Source organism: Typha latifolia, chromosome 1, assembly GCF_019914945.1.
Source record: "Typha latifolia isolate L0001 chromosome 1, TyphaL0001v2, whole genome shotgun sequence".
NCBI lineage: Eukaryota > Viridiplantae > Streptophyta > Magnoliopsida > Poales > Typhaceae > Typha > Typha latifolia.
The window spans coordinates 4,759,483-4,774,493 of record NC_133086.1 but is presented as its reverse complement, the minus strand read 5'-3'; the positions used below and the strand labels follow the sequence as shown (position 1 = coordinate 4,774,493).

Below are 15,011 nucleotides of genomic sequence, written 5' to 3'. Positions count from 1 at the left end.
AATCAAAATGGACCGGATTTTATTTTTAGGAAGAATAGCGCTTCCATTAGCTTATAAGGCCATGCCTAATTCGATGAATTTTTTGTGAGGCGGGATATAGATAGGCAGAAATATAGATATAGTTAACATTGGTATAGATATAAATTTTCGTGGGCAAAAGTGCCAAGTGCTATCAGAATCGGAGGCAAGCCACCGTATCTTAACCTCGCACGTACTTTGCCCCGAAGAAATCAACCCCAATTCTGTAACATCTCCTCCTACTCTCGCCATCTCTCTCACAATGGAGTTGCGATGCGCGATGCTTCGTACAGCTCACGTACCAAAGGGGTTGCGGCGACCAAGGAGACGAAGGCCAAGCAACCCTTCCCCTGGCCAAGGTCTACTCCGCCTCTTCCCGATCGCAATTTCGCGTCTTTAACCATACGATTCGCTTGTTTCAACTTTCAAGTAGCGTGATGTCAATAGTTTTGTGGAAATTTTTACGATTTGTGTTTTGTTTGATTTTTGAACAAATTGTGCTCTTTTTTTTTTGGGCTTTGGGGTTGTTTCTTCTAGGGATTATGTTGAGGTATTCATCCTAAGTTGAATTCCTTTTGATGTGAAGACTGTCGTTGGGTGATCCTCATCTTTCTTTTGCCCCCTTCTGTTCTGGTTCTTTAGCTTCCTATGTTGATGTTGCTAGTGTAGATCTATCTTGATAGTGATCGCATGCTGTATCTTTTTAGTTTCAAGAAATATAATCCAATGCCATGATATATTTAATTCCATTCTGAAGGATTGCCATCCATGATCTCCATTAGTAAACCCAAGAAACCCATACCCCACGGCTCAAGCAGAGAATTATTTAATTTGATATGGTAGTAGCGAGGATTGATATGTCTTAAGATCGGCTCAGGTCCAATGGAATCATTTCAGATAATGGTACCCATTATTCTCATAGAGTATTAGTAGTATTAAGATCTGCTTATCGTTAGTCTTCACCATGTTACTTCAATTTGGTTTCTCACCTTTTTGGTTAATTAGCTCGATCAGCATTTATTCTGTATAAACCATGCTTCTACATATGCGTTAGTTGGAAATTGACCAAAGTGTTATAGTTTAACATCAGTTCATTTTCAGTTATCTTATTTCTTAATTAATTTGGTTAAGACGAACACAGTTTATTGATTTTCTTAAGATTATTTGATCTTAAAGATATCAGTGGATAATAGAAGACAGTATAGTGAGCATACATATTATGAATATAGTGATTGAAAGCATTTATAAGCTAAGGATAACTCTCTATAGTCTATGCTTCTTGTCTTCAATTTTTCCCATTCCCAGGGAAATTAGGAACATTTCTTTTACATTTCAGATACTGATTGCAGGTTATATCTCTGGGTTCTTGAGCTGTAAAGATGGTTCGTCCACCACAAATGCAGCTAGGATTGATCAAGGCAATGAAGAACTTGCTTATCAAGACAAGAAAGTGCCTTCCTTTGGTCCAGTTAGGTGTAACATGTCCTGTAATGGAAGAGATAGTGGAATGAAGCTGAAGTGTATAGATATACCTGTCACTGAAGTTGAGTCAGTTACTGGAATTTCTTCAGTCGTTTTCAATGAAAATAGTTCGACGCAAAAGGCATGGTATGGGTGAGCTATTAAGTCCTTTTACTGTAGTATTTAAATCCTAGTTTAAATTGTGAACATTTATTTAGATCCTCATTCGACTTTTTTACATGATCATGTATTTTCTTTTTGCGATTCTTATCATTGATTAGATATCACATTCTTGCGTGATTCATATCATTGATTATGACATCTTCCCATCTACCTATTACAAAATGGTTTATCTTGCTCTTTTTTTCTGGGCCACTTCAATCAGTTGATTGGACATTGCATCCACTTTCACTGGATTCTTCAAAAGATGCATTTTCCCCTTCATGCAGGAATAATGGGCCAGATTTAAATGATCGTGTTGGTACCCACTCTTTGGCTGGACCATCATCAGCTACTTTTGATAAATCCATACTTGTGAAATCTTGGTTAGTTCCAGGAAATGTGGTATGGGCCAAAAGTGCTCACCACGAGTGGTGGCCTGCAGAGGTAATTCTTTTATGTTTTTTTCTCATTGCTTATCCTGATTGATTGTTATGCATTCCTACTTTCATTTTCTTAAAACAAAAGCTTGTCTTCTGTTTCGCCAACTATTTGGTGAATGACTTTGTTCAGGTCATGGATGCAAGAGTTGCTCTAGAGTGCGGTAGCAACTACTCTGTTGGCCTTGTTCCGGTGCAGCTTTATGGGAATCACAAATAGTGGGTGAATTGTTTTCTATAAGTAGATCATTGTTAAGGCCCTAACTGCTTTAACCTTTCTTATCTTTAGCTACTGAAACTAAGGGAATATTATGTTTCACTTTTCAGTGAATGGCTAGATCCGGTTGCAGAATTATCAGAGTTTGATTATGTGAGTAGTTGGGTTTATACTACAGCTTTCCAAGAATGGCATATTGGTTCAAAAGTCGGATTAGTATATGCAGCATATCATTAAAGTGTGGAGATCTCAATAATTGGATTACCAACATTTTAGCAAAGATTGCATAGCAAATCTTCTGGGTGGATGCTAAATATTCTTCTGGGCTGGGAGCAATTCTTGTGGACTTTTGCTAGTTCATAAGTATTGAAGTATGTGTAATAACACAAACTCCCATCCTCGGAAAACATTAGTAAACAGTTATACTTTTTGTGAGCCTTATGTTTTTTTAACTTTCTTGTAATCATGTCCTTTTCATGAGCAGAAGTGTAATGAAATCAAAATTGCTGTCCATAATTTCATTTATGCATCTGACGAGATCATAATTCTATTGTTGTTCAGTGCTATGAAGAAAGGAGCAGAAATCCTTTAAAATTATTCCAAGATGCTCTTAAGCAGGTAATAGCATCGTAAAATAAGAACTTTACTGTTTAAAGATCATGTGGCCGTCAATATTTGGGTCATGTTTCTCCCTAGGCCTTGGACAAGCATTTGCATACAAATCCTGGACCATTGCCAGATGGATCTTCTGGTGAACCGAAGCTATCAACGCAAAATGAGCACCTATTTGGTAGTATTTCAATCTAACTGCTTTTAGTACGTTTAACGATGTAATTCACATCTTTATCTTGCATCCAGACCTCATTTTATCTGCATGCAAAATTGCTTTATCAGATACATGGAATACTTCAAGTGCAAGCACAACACCTGATAACTGCACTGAGGGAGGTAGGAGCAAAAGGAAAAGGAAGATGAAAATTCATTTTGATGTAAGTTGAGCATTTATGCTTATTATGATACATATTTTAATTAAATTTTCCATGTTCTATAGCATTCTGATCGAGTAAATTTATGTCTAGGCTAGGGTTTTAGTTCTTGACTTCATTTGTCTGTAGGACCTAAATTCTTGCTCATATAGGAACAGAGATATGCTAAAGAACTGTAACACAATATTTCCTTTCCTCCATGTTCTAACATCCATCCTCATTCTACGCAGGAGTTAACTCTTGCTGAGAAACCAACGAGAAGGGTTCGGCGTCTAAGAATTATGCGGCACCTTGGGCTTATAGCTCCAGTTGGATCTCCTTTTTCTACATCACATCTAAAATCTGTTGAATAAGATGCATATCCATTCTTCTTTAGTTGTTGCTAAAGTTCCACGCACGTTAAGTTGGACAATTCATGGAGTATATGAGTCTGGTGAAACTTTTTTCTAATTTTTTTTTTGTCAATGTATAGGCCACAGTATTGATTCTGTAATGCTTCTCAAATAATTATTACTTAGATTCAAGAAAGACATGTTATCTTATTGGATCAACGCCTTATTTACATTAGGTAGAAGTTCAGGATAGAGCAACAAATATAATTCTTATTTTACCTCTCTTTGCAACTGACTCAACTACTAACGGTCCACCCAAAAAGGAAGGTTACTAAAATGCTTGAATAGGTAGTTAACAGCAGTTATGACAGTTATCACAGACATTGTTGTTACCCATCAACTTTGTTCCTCAAACCTTAGTGTATTAATCTACAAAAGAGAAGAGCTAAGTGGTGGGATGAAAGGAGGCCTAAACCTCTCTTCTCCCACTTTCTTGCTAGAAGAAAAGGAGAGGCACTAGTGACCTACCTATGGTCCCTAGCATATCCTAAGATGCCAAGCAACAAAGGTAGGAGAAGTGGGTGGTGGCGCATATCCAAAGAAGATGCCACCATACCCTTCCTTCTCCTTCCATTGCTATAAAAGGGTCTCCTATCCTCTTCCCTGCTGCTCCTAAGTCATTGTCCTCATCCATTGCTCCTATGACTACAACTCATGATCCTGATAGTGCCATTGCCGTTCTCTTGTCTGCGAAGCCTTGCGGCAGCAGGCGAGGGCGGCGAAAGTAACTAATTATGGCATGCCACTCTCAGGTGAAGGAAGGGGGGGGATGTAACTCTCCTCCTGCAGGGCAACTTTAAAACCTTTGGCATTTCAAGTGTCTACTACTGAATAAAGGCTCTCTGACTCTCTGTTGGATATGTTGTTTGGAGAATTGTGGAAGTGTTTTAATTCAAGTGTTTGTTGCATTATGTAGCTGTTTGTATGACGCCTGTATGGAAGATGTGGCTCTCTGTCTTCGGGTAAATTTTCCTCTCCAAAAATGGTTAGATATTACCAAGAGCCAAAATCATTTTCCTTTCAGGCTCGAAAATATGTATACAATCCAATCTATGGAAACAATACAAGGGAATTTATGATTTACCTCTGCAGTTTGGTCTGATATTAACTTAATACTCTGGTAGTTTAAGCAATTAGACGAAGTTGGTATTGCTTATCAACGTTACAAATAAATTCCTCACAAAAATATAATTTGGAAAGTCAAAGAAACATTATTATTTTTGATAAAAAAATTTTTGATTATAATTTGGTTTAGACCGTAGAACAAACGGTACGGTAATTTGATCTTCAATGTGACATATTACCATATATAAAGTTAGAGTCAGATACTCCTGCTTCAGTTCAAGCTCGAGTTAACTTTGAACTATGCTCAATTTAAAAAAAAAAAGGAAAAAGAAAAAGAAAATAACAATCGAAGCTTGATTAATCATAGCTAGGTTCGATTAAGTTTGGCTCGATAGGAGATCTTATTCACCAAACGGGGGATAAATCGGGAATAGGGGAGCGCGAGGTGCGGGTCCAATTACGTCCCGACCACACCCTCCTCTCCTCCTCTATCCCTTCGCGATGGGCGCGGCCACAGCGAGCCCTCTCGCTTCTCTCTGCTACTCTCATCACTCGAAGACGACCCTTCTCTTCTCCTCCTCCTCCTCTACTCTCTCCTTCTCCAGTCCCAGAAACCCGATATCTCGATTCCATGCCTTGATTCCCCAACTGGGTCTTCGCTCTCTCTCGACCTGGAGCGGTCTCAAGCATCTCGGCGTCGCCTCTCGCCGTTACTTTGTCCAGAGAGGTCAGCTGCTACTCGCTCTCTTCTGTCTCCCCGAGTTTAAGCTTCGATTTGGAGGAAGTTGTTGATTGCTTTTTTATTACGTTTGCAGAAAAGAAGGGAAGATGTCGTGGGAGAGTTGTTCATGCTTCTTTGTTTGGAGTCGGAGCTCCGGAAGCTTTGGTTATTGGAGTGGTAGCTTTGCTAGTCTTTGGCCCCAAAGGTCTAGCTGAGGTGAACTCCTTTGGATTCTTAAAGAAATGTTTGTTGTTTACGCACGCATCATTAAATTTTCATTGACTCAAGACTTTGAATGTGGATGCATCATATATACGGGGAATAAATTAGATATAAGTGAAAGGATGAAGAATCCTGAGCAGGGTAATTATAATGCAGTTGCAGGTTAAGAGTAACATAATTACCATCAGATGATGGTCATAGTGGACAAATCACCTATGAGTTCATTTGGCGCTACTGTTAGGGACTAAGTTTGAGTTATGTTTCTTCTTTACTCAATGAAGTATCCCTTGCTCGGTAATCTGTACTATTTTCCTCCCATTAGCTTTAGCTAATTACAAAAAAAAAAAATCAAAGTGAGGGTGAATCAATTTTTGTATTCTATATTAACTTGCTTGTAGTTGTTACAAGGAAAGTAGGCACATACTGAAAATTCTGTGGACAAGAATGACCAACTGTTGCACGCTTGCATTATAATCGGCAGCAGTTGCCAAAATGTAGCACATCGGATTTTGACGTGCTTTGACAAGTTGCACTACTAATTACTATTCCCAAAATAAGCACCGCCAAGGAGTATGCTCTCTCTCCTGCTCTTTCTCCACTCAGTTGCATCATAAATTCTTGGTCAGAATCAAGACTTCTCACAAATTAGAAAGTGACACTTTAATCTTTGCGCTACTTGTCTGCTGTTCCTTTTTTAAGTTTATGTGCTTTAGCGCATTCAACTTAACTACCATATATAAGTGCAGGTAGCCCGAAACTTGGGAAAGACTCTGCGTGCTTTCCAGCCAACAATTAGAGAACTTCAGGTTGGTGACTAGTTTTACTTGTTATCTGTAATCGTTGGATCATGAAGAGGGATTGTATTCTGAAAAGAAAGCCATGGAGACACTATAAAGTGAAAATCAAGCTTTCAAGAAATAAAATTGCATGGTAATTTGAACAGAATTTCTGTTAAGTAGCATATGCAAGGTGAGTTTTTTTGTGCTGTAGGATGTGTCAAGGGAATTCAAGAGCACCCTTGAGCGGGAGATAGGACTCGATGAAGTTGCTCCTACTACAAATTATAAGTCCACCAGCTATATGAACAACAATCAACAAGCTGTTGTAGACCCAAGTAAGTACTTATTTTAAATATTTAGTAAGTGTGTCAATTTCTTAATGCACAAAAAAAGCTCAGAAGCTCCTCAGGGCTTGGATTCTAAAATTAGTTTATAATATGGATCTTGTATTCTTTGCTGTTATCTTTCTTCCACAACTAGATTATTTCTATTTCTAGACTCTAGAGGACTTTCTGAAGGGATGGGATTACTCTTTTCGTTGCATGAACTTAAATTGCAACCAAGATTATTGTCCGCTCTACCCGCTAAGGGACTGTACTGCTTTATGTCAAGCCTCTCTATTTTATTATTTTGCTTCAGCCAAGAATTTCTGCACCAATTTCTAGATAATTGATGTCAGGTTGACAGTTGATCATAAGGATCTGTCAGTTATGTGGGAACTTCTCATATTCTAGTTGTGCTGTAGTGGACCCTATATTGTTGGAAAATGGCTTGATCTGCAGTTTTTTGTTTTTTGCTTCTTTTTTTTAATATTGTCTTTGAGATACTGAGTTGCATTTCTTTCCTGTATTAAACTTCACTCGGATTTGTAATCTTCAGGAGTTATTCCTATTTATCGCCATGTCTTCCTGCTTATGTAAGTAAACCTTTTCTTGTATATACTCTAGCCTCTGGGTGCTCTTTCCACATATTCTTTCAACCTGTTTTCAAGGGAGTAATTAATCTATTTAGATCTGTTCTAATGCATACTAATAATCATTTTTGTCGTGTTGCCGATTGCATGATCCATAGAGATGAAAAAGTTCTTTTAAAAGTTGAAATCCTTGATTAATATATGGCAACAAAGGTGGAACATTCAAGATTGGTTCTCCATTTCTAATATGCAGACGGCAAGCCAACAGATGTGGCCTACTCCAGTGAAGAGCTTCTTAAAGTCACAGAAGAGCAGCTTGCTGCAGCTGCAACAAATCCTCAAACAAAGCCATCCACTCCGTCAGAACAAGCACAAGGTTTTGTACACTCTGTGCATTGGAAAACCCTGAGTTGCTTTTTTACTTGTATTTGTCACAACATCCCTTTTTGGCAGTGGCATTGACAACCTCAGAAGCTGCGGTTACTACTTCCACAGAGGTAACAGCTACTTCTGCTGCTCCTGAGAACGCTAGTCAAATGCAATCATCTGAGAAGGCAGACAACGAGAGATGAGGATCGCAAACATCCATGTTACGAAGGCAAGCAAAAAAAGGAACGAAGATAATTTTTTGTATACGAGATAACTGAGCGAAATAGTAGAAGAGGCTTTGGATTAAGAATTGAAATATCTTACTCTGTCTTAATGATGATTTTGAAAGGTTGTGTACTGGCTGCTTTTAGATTTGGATCAAAGTTTGTAGCTATGATTTTTCTACTACATTTTTTATTTGGAAAGCGGCAACTCTTTTCTGTGCATTTACACAAGCAGAGGATTTGTACAGCAGATATTAACCTCATTTGATAAGCTTTTACTCTTGCTTTCATCTCTCTCACATTTCAAATGCTAATACTTTATTTAAATTATTTTTTCTATCAAAGTGAAATTTGGTTTAATAAGTTGTACTGAATAAAATCAATGTTATCATGAATGCTAATATATTTTCTCTAGCGACATTTCATTTCCTCTACCACACTTAGCGTGAATTCCCTGCTGTCTGGTATCAAAGTTTGTCACAAATAGACTCGAAATGTTACCAAATTTAAAGTGTAATTGTAGGTATCAGAACTATAGAGCGATACTTTAAAACTATATTTCACATGCGACGAGGAAATATCCTCTATAATGTTCTCTTTTCTTAGGAGAAAAAAATGATACGTGTACCCCTCTGAAAATTATATATATATATATATATATATATATATATATATGCCCCTTAAAAGCCTTTTTCTTCGTAATATAGATCTCAATAAAAGTTAACAGTTAAAATTAATCTATTTAATACTAGAAGGATAAAAATATTCTTATTCATTTTTGGTTTTTAGATGAAGGCGGCCTTTGTTATTTTATCTATTAAGTACTTCAGGGTTTAATATGTAGTTATCATGAAGTAACTAGAGAGGTATATAAAAACAATAGGATTGGAAGGGTATTCGTATAAATAAATCATTAGTTTTGAGGAGTATATATACGAAAAAAACCTCAAAAAGAAAAATAATACATCGACCACAAATTTACAAAAGACAAATCTTTTTTTAAAAAGGATTAACTATAAGTACGCAATTAGGGAAGAAAAAAAGAGAAAAGAAAACATTATATAGGCGGGTAAATGACCTTCATCCTACGTGGCAAACTTGGCAATGCGACACTTGGCAAGCTCTGCACAAAATTTGAGCGTATAAGCTTTATTAAATCCCTCGTATCCTCGTCGCTGCTCGTTCACATCACACGTCGCCGATTCCAATACGCCTTACGTAGAGAGATTCATTCCTTCGATCTCTGGTCTAAGAATCGGACGGTGGACAAGAATCCCACCGTACGATTTCCCCCGATATTTTGATTTCTCGCGCCGCGTTCTCATTTATTTTACGAAATTTGAGCCTCAAAAGACCCCCACTCTCTTCTGTTTCTCCTCCTCCCTCTCTCTCTCTCTCTCTCTCTCTCTCTCTCCCCTCTGAGAGGTAGAAGAGGAGAAGGGCGAGAACCCTCACGTCTCCGCCCACTTGAGAAGCTCTTCCCGAAATTTCCGAGGTTAAGGTGGGTGAATTCACAATTTCCGCCTTCCTCTTCGTCGATTTCGATCTCCCGGAGTTCTGTTACTTGGTAAAAATCTTCATCTCTGGTTCATTTATTCCCCTCCTCAATTGCACGATCTTGTAAGACGGTTTTTCTCGGTGCCGAATGAGAATTCCGTGATTATTATTTTTTTAACCGGATTGGGCGATCAGGCCCCTCAGAATGATCGCGTGGTGCTCTATTTGGTCTCTCGATCTCAAGAGGGTTCGGATTGTAGTGCTCTGAGGTGATCGTGAGGAACGGATAGCAGTGGATGGGTGGAGTTTCGTTGATGGAATGAAGTTTTGATTGCGGATAGATAGCTGCTTATAGAGGATACAAATTATCAAGAAATGAGATTGATGAGATGAACTTTTACTTTTCTTTGGATTGTGTTGGGATTTGGGAATATGAGTGAGTTAATTAATACCATATGGGATCACAAGTTTTAGTGGATAAGATGAATGATGCTAGGTTGGAGAAAAAACGTGTTAGTCCCATTTGATATATTTATCTTATTTTAGTCGGAAGAACCTCTTTACAATTTGAAATCTCCTTGTTAATTTTCAGATATACTGCTCACAACCTGATGTCACGGTTGTCTATTGATGCTAACTTGATGACATCTCTTTCGCTATTCTAAATCCACTTCATAGAGATGCAAACTTGTACGTGTATGTTTCTGATGCTGATGATTCTGTTACCCTGTTTATATAGATATACTGCATGCAACTTTACTTGAATTTCATGCTAATGCTTTTGATTTGAGAGAGCTATCTGTTAACTCTTACATTTCTCTATAACACTCTAGTAGCCTCTGTTCTTATACCAGCATATGGGGAGCAACACATCAGCTTGCTGTAATACATTTAAGCAACAAATTGGAAGTAGACTGTCTGATTGATATAGAATGGGTGGTTGCTTTTGCTGTTCATTTAGAAGAAGAGCTGTATCAAATAGGTCTCCAACTTACATCTATGTAAGTAGTTTCTGCTTTCCTTGCATGTATGTTTGTGTCATTACTATTTAATTTTACTTGCGCAACCAATAGTTTCTGCCTATATTACCTTTCCTAATTCACACTAAACACTTTAATATCATTATACCGCATGGATGATCTTTATGGTTGTCACTACATTTGTCTAAGTGCAGTGTTCCTTGCACTTCTTTATTTTTAAGTCGATGCAAGCAGAAAAGCTTAACCCTTTCCTCCTCTCTGTTTGCAAACTCCATATCAAAGATGCTTTATTACATGCTTTTCATGTTCTTCCAGAACTTACACATGATATAAAGAGGTGTTTGTCTGGTAATTATGAAATAGTATTTTGAGTTCTCTATAGCAAGTTGTAAGCTCATTATGTCAATTTTGCTATAATGCATTTCGTGGAACTAGACTGGGATAGGCATGTCAGCCAGTTTACTATCACATTCTGGGATACCTTTTTGCTGATTCAGAATTATGTTTTACCACTTCAATCAGTGAATTATAAAAGATAGCACTATGCTTTTACTCGTAATAATTTTTGGAACCATGTGTGTGCAAACAAAAGATATTTATTGAGTTTATAGTTCACATATTTTACTAAGATGAATTGGTCATGCAGTACAAATCTGCAGCTGATTAATCTCTAAGGTAAAGATGCACTGAATGACTGAAGTAATTTGGTTCAAAAGGAATTTAAGTTTGAGCTGCATATGCTAAAGTTGAAAATATTTAATTATCTCTAGAAGATCTATTTCACTTAGAATGACAAAAGATAACTAAAATATGAAATACAAGGGCACAAGCAAACACAATGATTTTAACATAGAAAAACCCCTGATCAACTAAGGGTAAAAAAATCACGGATCTCTTCTATGAGATCAAACCAAACATTATAAAACTAACAGTTACAAAACACTTACAATCCGATTGTTATTACTTACAATCCTCTTGATCGTGCTTTGCGTGACTCCCCCTCAATGCACCGCTTCCCATATTTGGTACTCAACCTTGGTGGCCCTTAGGTTGTAGACTTCTCTCTTTTAACCATTGAGACAATATCTAATGAAATCTCCAATATAGTAAAACCCCAACAAATTTAAACATTAATCTCCCCAACTATGATCTTCAAAGAGATTTTTTGGCCTTTATGAGTGGTATATCTTTTTTTCAAGGCTTTCCCTTTTATAGCTCCCTAAAATGTAGGCTTCTCAAACCTTAATCTAGACAGAAAAAAAGAATTTTTCTTGACATGTTCGAACAGGTTCGAATAAGCCCACTAAAAACTATTTTGAATGACATTTGAAGCTCTTGAGCAAAATTTTGTTCGAAGTTTGTTCAAAGAAACTACTCATCTTTATTTTCTGAAGCTCTCGGGTAACTCTTGTTCGAACAAACTTGAACAATTAAAGTTTGTTCGAACAAACTCTGAACAATTAAAGTTTGTGCAAACAACTTCAAACAATTGAAGTTTGTTCGAACAATTTCGAACAAACTTCTCAGCTTCTCTTGAAAACTTTTTGAAGCTCTTGGGTAACTTTTTTTCGAACAATATTCAAATGAATTTCAAACAAGCTTCAAACAAACTTTAAACAAGTTTCGAACTTCAATCTTTGTTGTACCAGCTTTATTTATCTTCCAAATCTTATAGGACGTTATACCATAGCCCATGCAGTAAAAACTAGAGGAAGTATATTATGACTAACTTTGTTTAGCCTCTAATTTGCTAATTACAAAATCTAACAAAAGTCATATTCTTTATTTGAAAGATAAGAAACTTGTTTTCTCAATTTAGTTTCTTTGATCTTTTTTCAGTGATCATGGAATTCTATATGTTTGTTAGATTACAGGTTTATGGTGCATATTGGCATATGTAACTGCAATTTATTAAACAGAACAGTCCCTGTCAAAGAAAATTCTTTTGAAAAAAGATGACTTACCAATGCGAAGTGATTCCACTGAGTAGAAGTTTCCTTGATAGTTAGAGAGAAGAAAACTAACATGGTAGTTATTAGTAAGAAGAATGGGGAAACAATTCATATTCTAAATAGATAGAAGTATACTTTTGGTTGTTCTTGTTCTGGAAAACCCATTTATTACCTTTTTAATTTCCTTTCTAGTGCCCACAAGATCTAGAGGAATGGGAACAATTATCCTCTTCCCAGGATGCGTCATCCAGAGGCTCTCTTGGTGCAAATCTGGATACATCTACTCCTGACACTTATCAAGCACCACCTGTGCCACTGCCTTATGATGTGGATTCAGCACACTCACAAACTATTGCTGATAGTTTTGGAAACAGTGGTAATAAAAGTGATCATGTGCAAGCAGAAGGTTCCCAGTCAACCGGTGAAACTAACGGTATCTTTAAATTTTCAGGTGTATTTGGGACTCTCAGAAATATGGATTGCAAAAGCAAAGCTGGTCAGGATCAGGAATATCTTACTACGGCAGGAGATGAATTTTATGAGGTGAAAAGAACGACTTCTTCAGGTACTATTGATGAGGAGGATGTTTGTCCCATTTGTCTCGAAGGTACCATTTTCTCTATTTGTGGAGAACTGTACACATTTTTTTGGTGTTGGTGATGCTTAGAAAATCACAATTCATCCGTAAGAGATAAAGCATGAAGCAGTTCAAATCTATTTATCTATTTGCTGATGCATGTTGGAACTTGGAACAACTATAAAAAAGTGATGATCAGTGTAATGGAAAAATAATTGACATTTTGCTCTTAGAGATCAATCCTCATGTTGAAGCTACTTATCCTGCTGGCCTACCTATCTATATTTTCCTGTCCCAAGTCCGAGTTTTAAGACTGTTAGGCATATATTGTTCAAATGTTCTTGGTTGCACATTTGCACCCACAACTGAGTAGTCTTAATTACTCTATTAACTTAGTTTCTTTTCTCCAGAGTATGTTTCAGACAACCCTTGCATCATGACTAAATGTGAACATGATTTTCATCTTTCTTGCATTCTTGAATGGATGGAGCGAAGTGATACCTGCCCCGTTTGTGATCAGGTTTGCACCACAAAGAAGTTATATTGCTTTATATTAAGCTGCTTATCCATGATAAATTTGACTTTTGTGTCCCACTATATATGCATCCTTTCTGTGAGATAATCTGTTAGGATGATGTAAAGATTTCAGATTCCATGTGGCTGATATCTTTAAGGGTTGATGGATAAATCATTATCTGATCCGTCCACTTTATTGAGCAATCTGCTATAGTGTCAATTACCAAGTCTAATAAATTTAGGGTTAATATGTTTATTTTGATGAAAATGATGTAAAGATTTCAGATTCCTGTGCCCGATATCTTTAAGGGTTGATGGATAAATCATTAGCTGACCCATCCGCTTTATTGAGCAATCTGCTATAGTGTCAATTACCAAGTCTAATAAGTTTAGGGTTAAGATGTTTATTTTGATGAAAATGTATGCAGGTACGAAATTCTTAATCTACAGTCTTTGGGAATACCTATATTGTCGAATAGTTGGGTATACAATTAGAGAATTGGAAACCAAAATGGGAAACTAGAAAGTCGTAAATCGCTAAATTGAGTTGGCATTGCATACTTGCAGTGTTGTGTGTATGATCTTTTAGCTTGTTTTGCTAATTTATTATTTGCAGATCACGATGATAGATGATATGTATACTTAGTAGCTGTGGTGATGTTTGCAAGAGAGTCACTCTCATGGACTTGGTGCTAAATTGAAATGAAGGGAATATACTCATCTTCTTCAGGGAATCAAATATTTTCACTGTTGTTTCCTCTTCGTTTGCATTTGCCTAAGCAAATGATTCAATACTTACCTTTTTATTTCTCTCTTTGTCCAAAAGCTGAGATTTTATAACAATTTACTGATATGACTGAAATATCGGTTACCATAGCTGGAAGCATCATTTGCCTCGGAGTTATATAAGAGTAACATAGTACTTTTATTCTTATTAGTTAGGATAATGTCCTATAATGACTATCATAATCTTAGACATTAGTTTCAACGAATTTTTGGTAAGCACTGGAATCACGTCTCGTAAATGGGTTGTAGACATGGCCTGTGGAATTATCTTGATTTTTCTAAAGAGAATAAGAATTCTAGTTATTTCTGAAACTAGGTTTCTTGGTGATTCCTCTCTTTTGATTTTCAGTCTACTGTACAATCACGCTTTTGCTGAAATTACAATGTGCTGCAATTTCTCCAAATGAATTTTAGAAGGGCTATCCCAGGAATCTTATAAATATTTGAATTGTTCATTAATATACACAGAATGAATTTCTGAGTTCCGTTGCATGCATCTTTTAACATCTTGCCTTTGTCGTTGATGTTTGAAGCATCTTTCGTTCATTAACAAGAGCATATCTATCCTTTTTGTTTCTCTGTCAAGTCTCAATTGATGAAATTTTGGTTATTCTGTGTATCCCAAGAGTCTGTTTCTTCTTCTTTTCTTTCTCTGTTTTGCCGTTTAACATCATCTTCAGCAACCTGTAATATTAGTTACATGTACAGGCTTCCTTTTCTTTCATTTATTGGTTATT

General features: G+C 36.7%; 3 protein-coding genes across 12 annotated transcripts; all 3 read left to right on the top strand.

The window, feature by feature from the left end:
- Positions 1 to 84: 84 nt before the first annotated feature.
- On the top strand, positions 85 to 3,823 carry LOC140780626 (uncharacterized). 2 transcript variants are annotated; one of them, XM_073126297.1, is made up of 9 exons: positions 85 to 377; positions 1,368 to 1,626; positions 1,929 to 2,085; positions 2,212 to 2,297; positions 2,406 to 2,448; positions 2,857 to 2,913; positions 2,992 to 3,085; positions 3,190 to 3,284; positions 3,512 to 3,823. In XM_073126297.1, exons 1-9 carry the CDS (start codon positions 281 to 283, stop codon positions 3,632 to 3,634), a joined length of 1,011 nt encoding a protein of 336 aa, XP_072982398.1. In that variant the 5' UTR covers positions 85 to 280; the 3' UTR covers positions 3,635 to 3,823. The 2 variants fall into 2 exon arrangements, with proteins under 2 accessions (XP_072982398.1, XP_072982397.1); XM_073126296.1 differs by having other exon boundaries at positions 131 to 377; positions 1,368 to 1,632.
- A 1,300-nt stretch (positions 3,824 to 5,123) lies between these two features.
- On the top strand, positions 5,124 to 8,265 carry LOC140780551 (sec-independent protein translocase protein TATB, chloroplastic). Its single transcript, XM_073126178.1, has 6 exons — positions 5,124 to 5,465; positions 5,554 to 5,675; positions 6,428 to 6,487; positions 6,672 to 6,795; positions 7,627 to 7,749; positions 7,827 to 8,265. The coding sequence occupies exons 1-6, from the start codon at positions 5,240 to 5,242 to the stop codon at positions 7,943 to 7,945; spliced, it is 774 nt and encodes a 257-aa protein (XP_072982279.1). The 5' UTR covers positions 5,124 to 5,239; the 3' UTR covers positions 7,946 to 8,265.
- Positions 8,266 to 9,216: 951 nt separating this feature from the next.
- On the top strand, positions 9,217 to 14,364 carry LOC140782750 (probable E3 ubiquitin-protein ligase RHB1A). 9 transcript variants are annotated; one of them, XM_073129874.1, is made up of 7 exons: positions 9,317 to 9,533; positions 10,056 to 10,153; positions 10,318 to 10,464; positions 12,588 to 12,771; positions 12,847 to 13,002; positions 13,383 to 13,492; positions 14,105 to 14,364. In XM_073129874.1, exons 3-7 carry the CDS (start codon positions 10,396 to 10,398, stop codon positions 14,132 to 14,134), a joined length of 549 nt encoding a protein of 182 aa, XP_072985975.1. In that variant the 5' UTR covers positions 9,317 to 9,533; positions 10,056 to 10,153; positions 10,318 to 10,395; the 3' UTR covers positions 14,135 to 14,364. The 9 variants fall into 9 exon arrangements, with proteins under 9 accessions (XP_072986089.1, XP_072985975.1, XP_072985890.1 ...); XM_073129789.1 differs by having other exon boundaries at positions 10,056 to 10,159; XM_073129988.1 differs by lacking the exon at positions 10,056 to 10,153 and having other exon boundaries at positions 9,217 to 9,533; positions 12,847 to 12,960.
- Positions 14,365 to 15,011: the final 647 nt, after the last annotated feature.

Coding starts and splice junctions, on each gene's coding strand:
- LOC140780551 (XM_073126178.1), top strand. CDS start 5,240: ATGGGCGCGGCCACAGCGAGCCCTCTCGCTTCTCTCTGCTACTCTCAT. Junction 5,466..5,553: donor CCGTTACTTTGTCCAGAGAG/GTCAGCTGCTAC, acceptor TTACGTTTGCAG/AAAAGAAGGGAAGATGTCGT. Junction 6,796..7,626: donor ACAAGCTGTTGTAGACCCAA/GTAAGTACTTAT, acceptor TCTAATATGCAG/ACGGCAAGCCAACAGATGTG.
- LOC140782750 (XM_073129701.1), top strand. CDS start 10,396: ATGGGTGGTTGCTTTTGCTGTTCATTTAGAAGAAGAGCTGTATCAAAT. Junction 12,772..12,846: donor TGATAGTTTTGGAAACAGTG/GTAATAAAAGTG, acceptor TTAAATTTTCAG/GTGTATTTGGGACTCTCAGA. Junction 13,003..13,382: donor TTGTCCCATTTGTCTCGAAG/GTACCATTTTCT, acceptor TCTTTTCTCCAG/AGTATGTTTCAGACAACCCT.
- LOC140780626 (XM_073126296.1), top strand. CDS start 281: ATGGAGTTGCGATGCGCGATGCTTCGTACAGCTCACGTACCAAAGGGG. Junction 2,914..2,991: donor TCCAAGATGCTCTTAAGCAG/GTAATAGCATCG, acceptor GTTTCTCCCTAG/GCCTTGGACAAGCATTTGCA. Junction 3,086..3,189: donor GCAAAATGAGCACCTATTTG/GTAGTATTTCAA, acceptor TTGCTTTATCAG/ATACATGGAATACTTCAAGT.